This window comes from Gracilinanus agilis, chromosome 1 (assembly GCF_016433145.1).
Source record: "Gracilinanus agilis isolate LMUSP501 chromosome 1, AgileGrace, whole genome shotgun sequence".
NCBI classification, from domain to species: Eukaryota; Metazoa; Chordata; class Mammalia; order Didelphimorphia; family Didelphidae; genus Gracilinanus; species Gracilinanus agilis.
The window spans coordinates 97,044,797-97,057,295 of NC_058130.1; the positions used below are offsets into that span (position 1 = coordinate 97,044,797).

A 12,499-nucleotide genomic window follows, 5' to 3' on the forward strand; every position below is an offset into this window, starting at 1 on the left:
TATACCCGGGGCTTCGGTAAGCAACCAGTCCAACCCATACATGAACAGAAATTCCCTTTACCACATCCCTGACAAGTGACCATGTAATCTTTATTGAAGTAGAATTTGCTATCTGAGATGAGAAGCCCATCTCACTTCTGAAAAGTTCTGGGAAATTTTCAACAAACTCAATCAAAATTTGGCTCCACATAATTTCTATCCATTACTATATGCAGAAAGTCTTTCCCCTAGGCGATCAGTTAGTTTTGCTGTTCTATGGCGCTAATCTAGGACATCCACCTTGTGAAAGAATGATCATAATCCCAAGGAGGTTGAGTATGAATGACAACGTCCAATGAAAGAACTCAGTTCAGATTTACAATGGACAGTTGGTTAGCATCATCATTTTTGCTTAAAGTCTATTCCATTATATACTTTTAGATCAAGGATATAAAGGTTATAAGAGAAGGTCGAAATGATTTGTCTTTTGAACTATAAAGCCACATTGAGAGTATTGTGAACATTCTCATATGTATCTAGGCAATACAGGGTATTCTCTTCCTTTCTATCCATTTCCCTAACAAACAGTCCCACATAACAAAGCCCAGAAGAAAAACTTAAAATGTCTATTTGGTTCTTAAAGCTTTTTTAAACCAATTAATTTTATAGGTGAAGTGTAGGCCAAGTTCTTTAATTGATTTTATTTTAATTTTTTTTACATAAAAAGTTCAGTAAAAATTGGGTAAAGTAAAATGATTTTAAGCAGTAAAATCAATCTTATCAACATAGCATGAGGCTGACCAGAAACTTAGAGGTAGCCTACTCTGGAATATTTACATGATAACAGATTAAACCTTGCAGGAGAACCCAAACTATCCTTACAAAGTGTTCCCGTGATCTTAGCACGCATAGGCTAAAAGCAAAAACAACCAAAAACAAAACAAAACAAAACAAAAAAAAACACCAAAAAAAAACCCACAAAAAAACCCCAAAAACAAAAAAAAATATATTTATCAATATATTCACATATACGTTAAAATATAATACAGATTCCCCGGCACACGGGGTGGGGAGGAAGTTGGTGCGCATGGGTCAGTGCGCTAACAGCACCGCCAAGTAGGAGACCCAAGTTAGAGAATATGGGTCAGGTCCAGGAGATTGAAAAGAATAGTCTCTCTCCCAGGTCCCTGACAGTCTTGGCCCACCTACCCCAATAGCATATGACTGTGGCTTTGTTTTGTCTTAAATGGAATATGGTTTCTTTACTTTTCATGACTCAGAGGGTTCAAGTGCCAAGAGTCATCAGTGGCAACAGACCTGACAAGGTTGGGGGAAATGGGTTGGAGGGGCCCATGGATTTCTCTCACTGAGTTAACTTTTTCCCTTCTGTCTTCCCACTCTAACCCGCCTCTGCTGACCCAATAAGTTATTCCAAGTCTGTATCTTCTTTGGGTTTGTAAACAGTCCCAAACTTCTGCATGTACTTTTTGATGTACTCCTTTGTTTTGTGTTTCACATTCTCATTGCACTCCAAGTCTTCAGGGTTCTTACAGTATTTCAGCTCCTTGTTCATGACACCGTGAGTCAGCTGTATAAAGTGCCCACCCCAAGGAAAAGGATAAAGTGAGCAAGAAAGACCATTGTTGTGTGGGATTAAACTGATACTGGGACTAAACCCTAATTGCCATCTAAAGCTAGCCAAGAGTATAAGGCACATTCTTCAGAAAGCCATTGTACCAAATGTTGGGATACTAGGAAAGGAAAAGGAAGAAAGCGTATAGATTTTTTGCCCCTGCCCTGAGGATCCTAAAAAGTTTATAAAGTGGCTTTAAGAACAAAAAGTAGACTGCCTAGTGCTATTCAACATGTATGAACAAGCAAATGGGCAAGGGAAGAGGGGAAACCCTCCTCCCTTGGAATTCCTAGGGATGGAAAGGATTTTCAGCTTTAACTGAAATTTATATGAAGCCTGGCTACTAGCAGCTGCTATCCTAGGGAAACTGTCTTAACCCCAGATCAAAGTAGTCAAAGACCACTGGGTATGAAGGGTATTCCTTCAGGTCTCATGAGATTACCCAACCTCAGTGAAATGGGGAAGAATGGAGGCCAGAGGGTTAGGAATTGGGAGAATACCTTTCGGGCTAAATGTTTGAAGTCCTCAGTTGTAGTTATCCTCCCCACTTTGCAGTCAGGTTTCCGATAAGGGTTCAGGCACTGCACAATAAACTGGGACATCTGTGATGGAAGAAGACCCAACAATTGTCACCCTGAGAAGCCAACCATATAGATATTTACAGAGTTATGTGAAATTAGGTATGAATCTAGTTCCTCAAAGGGGCATTAGTATAACCATGTAATATAAATCCTTATATGGTTATACCTGCTGGTCCCCTTTATTCCAGGTGAATGTGTATGTTCCTAGGTATATTTGGAATAGAAGGCAGAACTGATGATCAAACATCACAAGTTTTGATCCCATCCTCACCTCTTTCCTGAACACTTCTTTGCTCTTCTTGGCCAATTCACTTGAGGTATCTGCTTCTGCAGTTTTGGGTTTTTTGGAAGACTAGAAGAAACATAAAAAACAACATAACACTTTTATAAAAAGTTGGCTCAAAGTTCCTTTGAAAAGCAGTTTCTGACTTTTATTTTTGCCTAAATAAATATCATGCAGAGATCTTGGAATCTGCCATGTCCCTTTATTTTCAATGTGTAAATTAATTAGACACATAACACTGAACATGTATTGCTCACGCCAATTATATCTATGAAGAAAAAAAATCCAAATAAAGACATATATATAGTCACTCAACAGATTTCCAAGACATTTGGTGGTGTTGGGGTCTAGAGGAATTTGCTAAAAATAACCAGTATAGTTTCCTAGGAAAAGCCAATTTGACTTTAAAGCCTACTCTCAAAGATACTGACATCCTACTTCCTTCATACTCTGAATTAGGAGGGCTTCACAGAGTTTTTAAACTAGTCATGTTCCTTGTCAACTACTGAATGAAGCATGTTTTCAAAAATCCAACAAACACATTTTAATAATGGTCCAATTGAATCATTAAAGAGTGTCAAACAGGGCTGGCTTAATGTAGCACAATGCACTGATCTGTCTTCTCTTGGGTCCAAAAACAGAGTATTGCTGAAGATGGAAATGCTCAATTACAGAGCAACAATAACTGCATCTGGGAAACCATGAATCTGAAAAGAGGTCCATGATGGAGAGAGTCATTTTTTTACTGTCTGCTTATTCTGTGGTTTTGGAATTTTCAAAATGGGCCAGCACTTAAACTAAGCTCAAATAATAAGGGTGACTATAATTAAAATCTTGTGGCCTGTAATGGAAAGGGGTTTTGTGTGTGTTTTTTTTTTTTTTTTTTTTTGGACAAGTTCATACAACAGCTCAAACTACAACCTAATCAAATAACAGATTGCCTAGGCTTTTCAAACTATTTTCATTTGATTATAGAATTTTACAGCAGGAAGGGACTTTAAAGATGCTTACATACCACCTGATCTTTAGACTTCAAGATGAACAGAAGACCCAATGGTCAGGCCTTGTTCAGGGCTAGTTCAAAGAAGGGAGGATGCTCTACTTCCTCATCTCTTTGCAATACTTTGGGACAACATAAAGTTCATTATTACAGGTATACACTGTGGTCAGGACTCATTATCTCCTCTTGATGTCTCCTGCTTCCTTACCAATAAGTTCCTAGGTTCTACAGAGTGGCTGTAACACTACGAGGCTTGCCCTTGTTGGTCCTAGGACAGAGAATTCTCTTGTGACACAAAAACAGATAATTAGGTGTGAAAAAAGTGTGTTGACCATGAACCTTCTAAAGGCTGGACTTCATTTCACTGACACTTCACCAGACTCATTTACCAAAGGTTAACATGTTCCTCTCCCTCTTTTACTCTTCCTAGCCCTGTGATATATTACATTGAACTCCAGACTACCCAAGAACAGCCTCTCCAGTAAAGAGCCACTAAAGACTGGTACAACCCTTCCCCTCTGACCTCTAGAACTTCCACTCCACAAACTGCAATATTTTTCATCTTACACTACCTACATTTTCTCTTACCTTATTTATCTTCTAGCATGTACCCAACCTCTGGATGACACTGCATTGCTGGACACACTTTCTAACACTACATTTTCATTTATATACCTCAACTTACTGGTTGTAAGAAGTCTAGATATTTCTAACATCCCTCTTCCCCCATTGCTATTTCCAGACTCTTCTACCATTCTCTACAGATTTAACTATCTTTTCTGCTGTTAGGTTCACTCAATTAAAATCTATCACCCAATCTAGTTTCTGCTTCCTACTCTCCAGGACATTGTTTTTCTACTTTCACATTGAGTTCAGGGCTTTCCTCTCAACTCCAGTTCTTGCCCTCACTCTTAGGGGATTTCAGGATAAATGCTTGATATTTCTTCAAATATTTTAATTTTATAGTCCCTCAGGCTATGACCTACCCACATCTCCAGTTATACACAATGGAATGAATCATACCTTTGCTCTTGCTTCTATATTGAAGAATTCTGAATTCCCTTTTTTCTATCATCTCATCATGGTTTATTGTTTTTATCTCCCCAAGTCCTCCTTCTCCTAAGCCCACTTGTTCTTTGTCCTCATCTTGTTTTCCAATCCCTCCACTTTAAAGTACTATCCAAAGCTATAGTTATACTATTCTAAGAGTGGAATAGTATAACTATAGCTTTGGATAGACCTACTCAACCTCTACTACATTTTTTACTCAAGAGCCCTTTCTTCCCTTGGCAATAAGACCCCAAAGGAGCTTATATTCTCCACTCTCAATTCCTCTCACACTCTTCTACCCCCCACAAGCTAGCTTCTCATCTTGACATTAAATTCAAACCATTCTTTCAAACATCACCTTAATTGTCAAACTGTCTTTTTCTAATCTGCATCCATTTTTTTTCCTGATTACATGTAGAAACAAGTTTTGACAATTATTTTCTGACATTTTGATTCCCCTCACCTCCTCTAAGGCAGTAAATGACCTAATATAGACCACATTCCAGTGCTGTCATGCATTACATAGTTCCATATTGCTTGTGACATGACAGAAGATAAATATAACATACATATAACAAAAAAAAACTTATGAAGGGTATAAAGTGGAAGATGGCATGCAGTGATCTGCAATTAGACTTCACTGGTTCCTTTTTTGGCTGTGGAAAGCATTTGGCATCCACATTTGGCATGTGGAAAGTCCCTTGTGAAGTTTGAAAGCTTGCTGATAATGGTTTATTCCTTCACAGTTGATCATCAGACAATATTTCTGTTACTGTATACAGTGTTACCCTGGATCTGCTTACTTCACTTTGTATCAGTTCATATAAGTCTTTCCAGGTTGTTCTGAACTCATCTTGTTTGTCGTTTTTATTGGTGCAATAGTATTCCATTATATAACCATATGCCACACTTGTTCAGCAATTCCCCAATTGATGGACACCCCCTCAGTTTCCAATTCTTTGCCAGTACAAAAAGAGCTGCTATAAATATCTTTGTACCACTATGTTCTTTCCCCTATCTCTGACCCCTCTGGGATACAGACCCAGTAGTGGTATTACTGGGTCATAGTTTGACAGGGGTCAAACAGTATGCATACTTTTATAGCCCTTTGGGAGTGGCACCAGATTGCTCTCCAGTTTACAGTTCTACTTATTAGTGTCCCAATTTTTCCATATTTCTTCCTTTTTGGTCATATTAGCCAATCTGATAAATCTTCATCCTTCTTAACCTCTCTGCTGGATGGGTCAGTGTGAACTATTTTCTTCTCTCTCCTGGATAATCTCTCTCATTCTCTGGGTCCCCCTGCTCCTTTTCGTAACCCTTACCTTATGTCTTAGTAACAACTCTAAGGTAAAAAGGCATGGGCTAGGCAAATGGGGGTGACTTGCCTAAGGGTTACACAGACAGGACATGACTGAGATCAGATTTGAATTCAGGTCCTCCCAATTCCAGACCTGTACTCTATACATTGTGCCAGCTAGCTGCCCCTCCCCCTCTGGGTTTTAATGATAAGTTCTTTCTTAGTTATCCTCATATCTATTTCTAAGTTCCTTCTCACTCTACTTTGCTGCATCTTCAATCATGGTCAACCATGGTCAACCTTTCCAGGCTCTGTTCTAGGCCCTCTTTTATAAACGCTTTCACCCAGGGAATTCATCAGCTTCTATAAGTTCAATTACTGAACACCTTGCAGATGAGTCCCAGAGCTACATATCTATCAGTCTTTCTTGAGTCCCAGTCACCAAATGCCTGTTAAGACATTTTGAACTAGATGCCATACAGACATTTCAAACTCAATATAGCTAACCTTTCCTTTTTTTTTTTTAAAGTCCTTTACCTACTGTCTTAGAATCAATACTGAGCATTGGTTACAAGGTAGAAGAGCAGTATGGGCTAGGAAACTAGGATTAAGTGACTTGTCCAGAGTCACACAGTTAGGAAATATCTGAAGCCAAATCTGAACCCTGGACCTCCTGACTCTAAGCCTGGCACTCTACCCACTAAGCGAACTACCTAGCTGCCCCCTAGTCTGGATATATTCTTGTTACCCATGCTTACAAAATATTTATAGTTTGATGTTTCAGCTTTTTTTATACAATTGATAAATAAAGGTTATATGGCACAGTGGTGTAAAAAATTCCCTAAATACTTCAGCATAGTTTAGCTTTTACTTAAAACACACACAGAGATACACATGCATGCATTTTTAGCTATATACTGAAAATAAAGCATATTACTTTTTCCCAGATTTCTAGTTCTTTGATATCATGTCTTTCAAGGTTCTTCCTTATTTAGCTCAAAAGGTCTAAAGATAGAAATTTATAGTCTACTAGACAGGTGGGTACGTAAACATTTTCAAATCTACTTGGAATGTAATGTAAAATAATTCTCCTTAATTTTGTTTATTGATCAACATTTTCTCATCTAGAATGGCCTGGGGGAAGGGGAAAAAAATGGGGACAGGATGATTTATGTTACCAGGATACCTAGAATTACTGTTATTTTAGACTCAGAGCAAATATAAAGACTACTTATTTGTTATTCTGGCTATTCATCCTCAGTAAAAATATAACCACTTAGAAACTACACTATATTCCATAAATTCGCAAGTTGGTTATATAAGAATAAAGCCCAATATTTTAGTTTGGAAATGTCTCCTAGCATAATTTTCCTTTTTTTAAAAAAACCTTTGCCTTCTGTCTTAGAAGCAATACTGTGTATTGGTTCCAAGGCAGAAGAGTGGTAAGGGCTAGGCAATGGGGACCAAGTGACTTGTCCAGGGTCACACAGCTAAGAAGTGTCTGAGGCCAGATTTGAACTCAGGATCTTTAGGCCTGGCTCTCAATCCACTGAGCTACCCAGCTATCCCCTTGGGCGCTGCTCCCCACCCCAGCATAATTTCTTGCTTATATCTCCCCTAATTCTTTGTTATTGCTTCTTAGATGTTTCAGCTTTTTTCATCTTTTCACTGAAGGAATTTAAGAAAGAAAAAGAAGCCCAACTATAGTGACTAGGATTTGTTTTACCTTACTTCATCTATTGCCTTTCAAAATGGTTAAGCCTGGCTACAGGACAAGGCCTAGGAACAGTATGCTAGTCTTGCTTTTGATCTAGTTTTTGTTTTTCAAACCCTCTCCACTCCCTCACTCCCAAAAGGTACTATGAAGCAGGCCTTATGGAATTGTTGCCTAGGCCCTAGTTCATTTCACAGATGCAGAATTCAAGCTCCTTGAGGGCAGCTTGAGGTTTATTTTACTTTGAATTTCCAGTGTCTAACAAAAAGGATGCACTCAATAAATGTTTGTTAAATTGATTAACTTCAATAACTAGCCTAAGCTTGAAAACTACTAAGAATGGAAATCTATTGCTATTTCAGATGAACAACAGGAAATGCCAAGTAACTTAAGTATAGTGTCATGAAGTGCCCACAGTAAATTGCTAAGAAAGTAATACTTTGGTGGGGTCGCATTCTGTAAAAAATAACTAATTTTTAGCTTTGGTTAGAGAAAAAAATTGAATCCACATTTTTAAGCATATAGACATAAGAACCAAATGATTCAATGTGTGACATTTCAGAACCAACAAAAATATAGTTGTAATTAGTTCCACATTTAATGTGATTTCTTTTGTCTACATCAGCATGTGAAAAACAAAAGCCTGAAAAATTATCTACTCTTAGAAACCCTTTTAGGGTCAGCAAGAAAACTGGAAAACTAGACCCCAAAAGCCAAAATTCCCATTTGTCCAAGGAATACCCCAAAAGAGGGAAAGAGGGGAGGGTAGCCACAGCTGTTGTTGATTTCATTAAATTTAAAAGTTTAAAAACTTACTAAAAAAAAAAATAGGTCAGTGAAGAAACTTTGAAGATAAAAGAGGAAGGACCATAATCGAAGAACCAGTACTTAAAAGAAATTCCATTCAAACATGCCTTTAAAAAAATCCATCAACAAGGCAATATATTTTCATATATTTTCAAAATTGTTTTCAATGTTTTTGGGGGAGATGGAGAAGGGAACAGAATTAAAACATAAATGCCAAGTGAAATAGTAGTAGTACAGCAAACTGGCTGATAGATAGACTCATCTGACCCCGTTTATCCACTATTATTTAAAATTCTGATCAATTCTCTTCAAATAGCCATAGAACAGAAAAACTCAAGTGCAACTTAGTACTGTTTCCTAGAAGTACTGATACTAATAATGCATTTTCTGCTATTGTTTCAGAGAGGAAAAGGGGCTGTCTTACTAATCTTTTTTAAAACTCTGCAGAATTCTTTGCCCCTAAATCCACTTCTTTACACCTCACCCAATTTTGCCAAAGATACCACTATCCCTCCAGTCTACGAGATTCACAACTGTAGCAGAATTCTGTAATATCTAACCACTTGCCAAATCTTACTATCCTATCTCCACAACATCTCTTGCACTTGTTTCTCTTTACACATAGTTATTTACCTTTGCCTCTTGTCTATATTATTGCAATGGCCAAACGGCTCCTCTCTGCCTTTGGTTTCTTGATCTTCTTCCATCCACCATGCTCACTGCTACCAAACAGATTTTCCTTAAGATCTATGTCCCTCTCTTACTTAAAAGTCTATTGCCTCTTTATTTTATGATCAATTATCAATTCCTCCACTTAGCTTTTAAAGTCTCTCAAAACCTTCCTGGCAATCTTTCTACCTTGTAGGACATGATTCTACCTCTCCACTCTGAAATACAGACTAATTAACCTCTCTGCTCCTTATATAAGACATTCCACCTCTTCTTTGCTGAATCTAGAATATACATACAACATTCTCAGATGCACCGCATGGAATTTCCCTCTTCAAGAAGCAGCTTAAACATTTTCAGCATGGAGCCTTTCTTGACTCCCCTCAACAGTAAGTATCTTTCCTCTAGATTATCTCTTATTTATGCCCTTCTGTCTTCTCCATGGGAAAGTAAGCTCTTTGTAAACAGGGGTCAGTCATTTCACTTTATCATATGTATTCTCTTCCCTATAAATGCAATAAGTCTTTTGGAAACATAATCAAAGTTCTCACAACATAGTTTTAGCTGCAAAAGGGTTTATTGACACCATTTCCCCCACTTCATTATTTAATTTGAACCTCATAGCATATACACTACAGTTCTCTCTCATCTGGTAAAGAATACCCAGAGCCCAAATGTTCATGGAACTTCTCAGAATATAGCCAAGTTCAGTATTAAGTTAATGTACTCTAGGGCAGGGGATTTCATATTTTTCTAGTTCATGATATAGCAAGAAACCCTGGAGAGAGAGAAACAAACAAACAAACTTCAGAGACTACTGAACTCTATTTGCTACTTGAGGAAACTATGCAAACCACACTACCAGCTATTTAATGAATAATAATAAATTTTTAAAAATTCTAAAAAGTAAAAGCAATTAATATCCTAAATAGGGCAACCAGGGTTCTTGAGTAGCTATGGGCTGAGACAAGTAGAGCAAAAGACATTTTCAAAGTTAAAATAAACTATTAAAAATAGAAGTAGGCTATTCACAAGTAGTTTTGAAAATTTATTCCTACTAGCTTCGTATGTTAAGAACTAAAAAGTTTGGTGAAAAATAAGAAAATGATAGGCTTCCTGCTTGGAAAAGATGCTATAAGCAAAGATATTATAGCATTTATCACTGTGCCTAGCACAAAGAAGATGCCTAACAAATGTTTACTGACTGACCATTGATTATTTCATCTCCTTTTAAAACTTTTACTAGTATTTTTTATCAAAGGTAGAGAGAAAAAGAATTCCTAGTTCTTCTAAATGAGCATGTATCTCCTAGACTGGGTAGAGGAAGAAATGGATATATGATTAATGTTTAATCATGACAGTAAGAACAGTACCAAAAGACCAGAGACACAGAAATGGTGCTCTGATTTTCAAAAAGAAGAAATTAACTCTAAATTAGTCTGATAAATTTAATGGCAGTCCTTTGGCAAAATCTGAAATAAGTTTTAATAGATTGTGAGCATTTACCAAGATAAGCAATGATTATCAGGAACTAGTATGGATTTTCTAAAAACTGACAGACTAGTTTTTAACTTAGTTGGTAGTATTACCAGACTGGTTGATCAGGATAACACTACTGGAAAAATGCATATAAACTTTGACTAGGCATTTTATACTGTTATGGTGAAACATGGATTATATGATACTACAGATCTATAGCTGCTTAAAAGATTACAAAGATGGTGTTCTGCATACAGTAGACACTAAAAAATGTTTGTTACATGAATAAAAAAATAAAGATAAAAGATTACTCAGAAAACCACTGTCACCTTGGGAGATTTTTAACAGTGCTCCATAGGAATCCTTAGCCCTACACTGTTCAAAATCTTTCACAATAATTCTTTTGGATAGATAATGATGTTTTTCCATAAATCCTTTTTTTGGGGGTCAGGTAGACCAATACATCATATTGATTGTAAGACAGAAGGTTAAGTGCTTAAAAAAAAATTCTTTTGGTCTCTGATCCTGGCCTACTTTTGTCCAAGAAGCAAAATGAAGCATTTCCCTATGAAAAGAGAAGTTAGAGAGACCTGTGAATATGACTATGGAAGACAAAGTTCCACTGAAAAAAAACACAATACCTTCATATCCGACTTAAGAGCACAATTAACTTTCAGATCCAGAAGATTTTTATCTTTAAAAATTCAATTCAGAAGTAGCTCCTTGAGGGTTCTTTTGTATACAATATGATGGAACTACTTGTTCACAGTTAAACTGGATTTATTTCTGTGAAGTTAAGAGTGAAACTTAAGGTATTTGTGATGCTTAAAGGAAAAGTAAAATTATTTAAAAGATTTATTTCTATATTCACCTATTTTCCTTTTACATATTTTTTGTTAAACCCTTACCTTCCACTTTGAAGTCAATATTGTGTATTGGCTCCAAGACAGAAGAGTGGTAAGGGCTAGGCAATGGGGGTCAAGTGACTTGCCCAGTGTCACAAGGCTGGGAAGTGTCTGAGGCCAGACTTGAACCTAGGACGTCCTGTCTCTAGGCCTGGCTCTCAATCCACTGAGCTACCCAGCTGCCCCCTCCTTTTACATATTCTATCTAGATGTCGAAGATGTATTTTGCAAATCCCATTTGATTTTTGCTAAGCCAGGAATCATTCCCAACTTAAGAGTTTGATCTTGGGGAATATGCCTGACTACATTATTTGTCTAAGTAATGGAAAAAAAAAAAACCTATTTGTGGTACTTTATGGTGAAGTTCAGATTTTAAAGTAGGAAACTGTGAAACAAGAATTAAAGACAATTTCTACAAACAAGATTAGAATGAAAACAGGGGGGAAAACACCAAAAGAACATTGAGAAAAATTTTTACAGGCATATTTCTCAAATATATGGAAAAATGAGTTAAATTTACAAGAATACATATCATTCCCAAATGAGAAACGGCAAAGGAAACGAACAGGGCAGTTTTCAGACAAAGAAATCAAAGCTATCTATAGTTATATGAAAAAATGTTCCAAATCATTATTGATTAGAAACAAATTATAACAACTCTGAAGTATCACCTCATACCTATCAGATAATATGACAGAAAAAAAATGATAAATGTTGAGGGGATGTGGGAAAATAGGAACAATAATGCACTGTTGGTGGAGTTGAAAACTGATCCAACCATTCTGGTGACCAATTAGGAACTATGCCTAAAGGGCAGAGGGTCGGCAACGTATGGCTCTCGAGCCAGATCTGGCTCTTTCTGCAGGAGCCACAAAATCAACTGCAGCACAGTATCTAACAGTTCACGCAAGACATCGTGCGTCATGTGATATATCACGTAATCCTTTCGGTACCACCACTATCTTCTAAGATAGAAGCTGCCTTCATTGATATTGCCACGCGAGACAAATCCTGGTCTTTAGTTCAGCTTTGAAGGTGTGCTGTGTGTTCCTCCTTCTGCCCTCCTTTTACTCTTTCCACACCTGTTACTGACATCTTG

The 12,499-nt window shown here is 37.1% G+C and overlaps 1 protein-coding gene across 4 annotated transcripts in view; it reads right to left on the reverse strand.

The window, feature by feature from the left end:
• Nucleotides 1-82: 82 nt before the first annotated feature.
• SETD2 (SET domain containing 2, histone lysine methyltransferase) overlaps nucleotides 83-12,499 on the reverse strand; it is a 138,564-nt gene continuing 126,147 nt past the window's right edge. For all 4 annotated transcript variants that reach the window (XM_044682253.1, XM_044682189.1, XM_044682329.1 and 1 more), the window contains exons 19-21: nucleotides 2,465-2,545; nucleotides 2,113-2,214; nucleotides 83-1,567 (exon numbers count right to left, since the gene is read on the reverse strand). In XM_044682253.1, coding sequence (XP_044538188.1) covers nucleotides 1,406-1,567; nucleotides 2,113-2,214; nucleotides 2,465-2,545 — 345 coding nt within the window. In that variant the 3' untranslated portion in view covers nucleotides 83-1,405. The remainder of the gene's footprint in view (nucleotides 1,568-2,112; nucleotides 2,215-2,464; nucleotides 2,546-12,499) is intronic.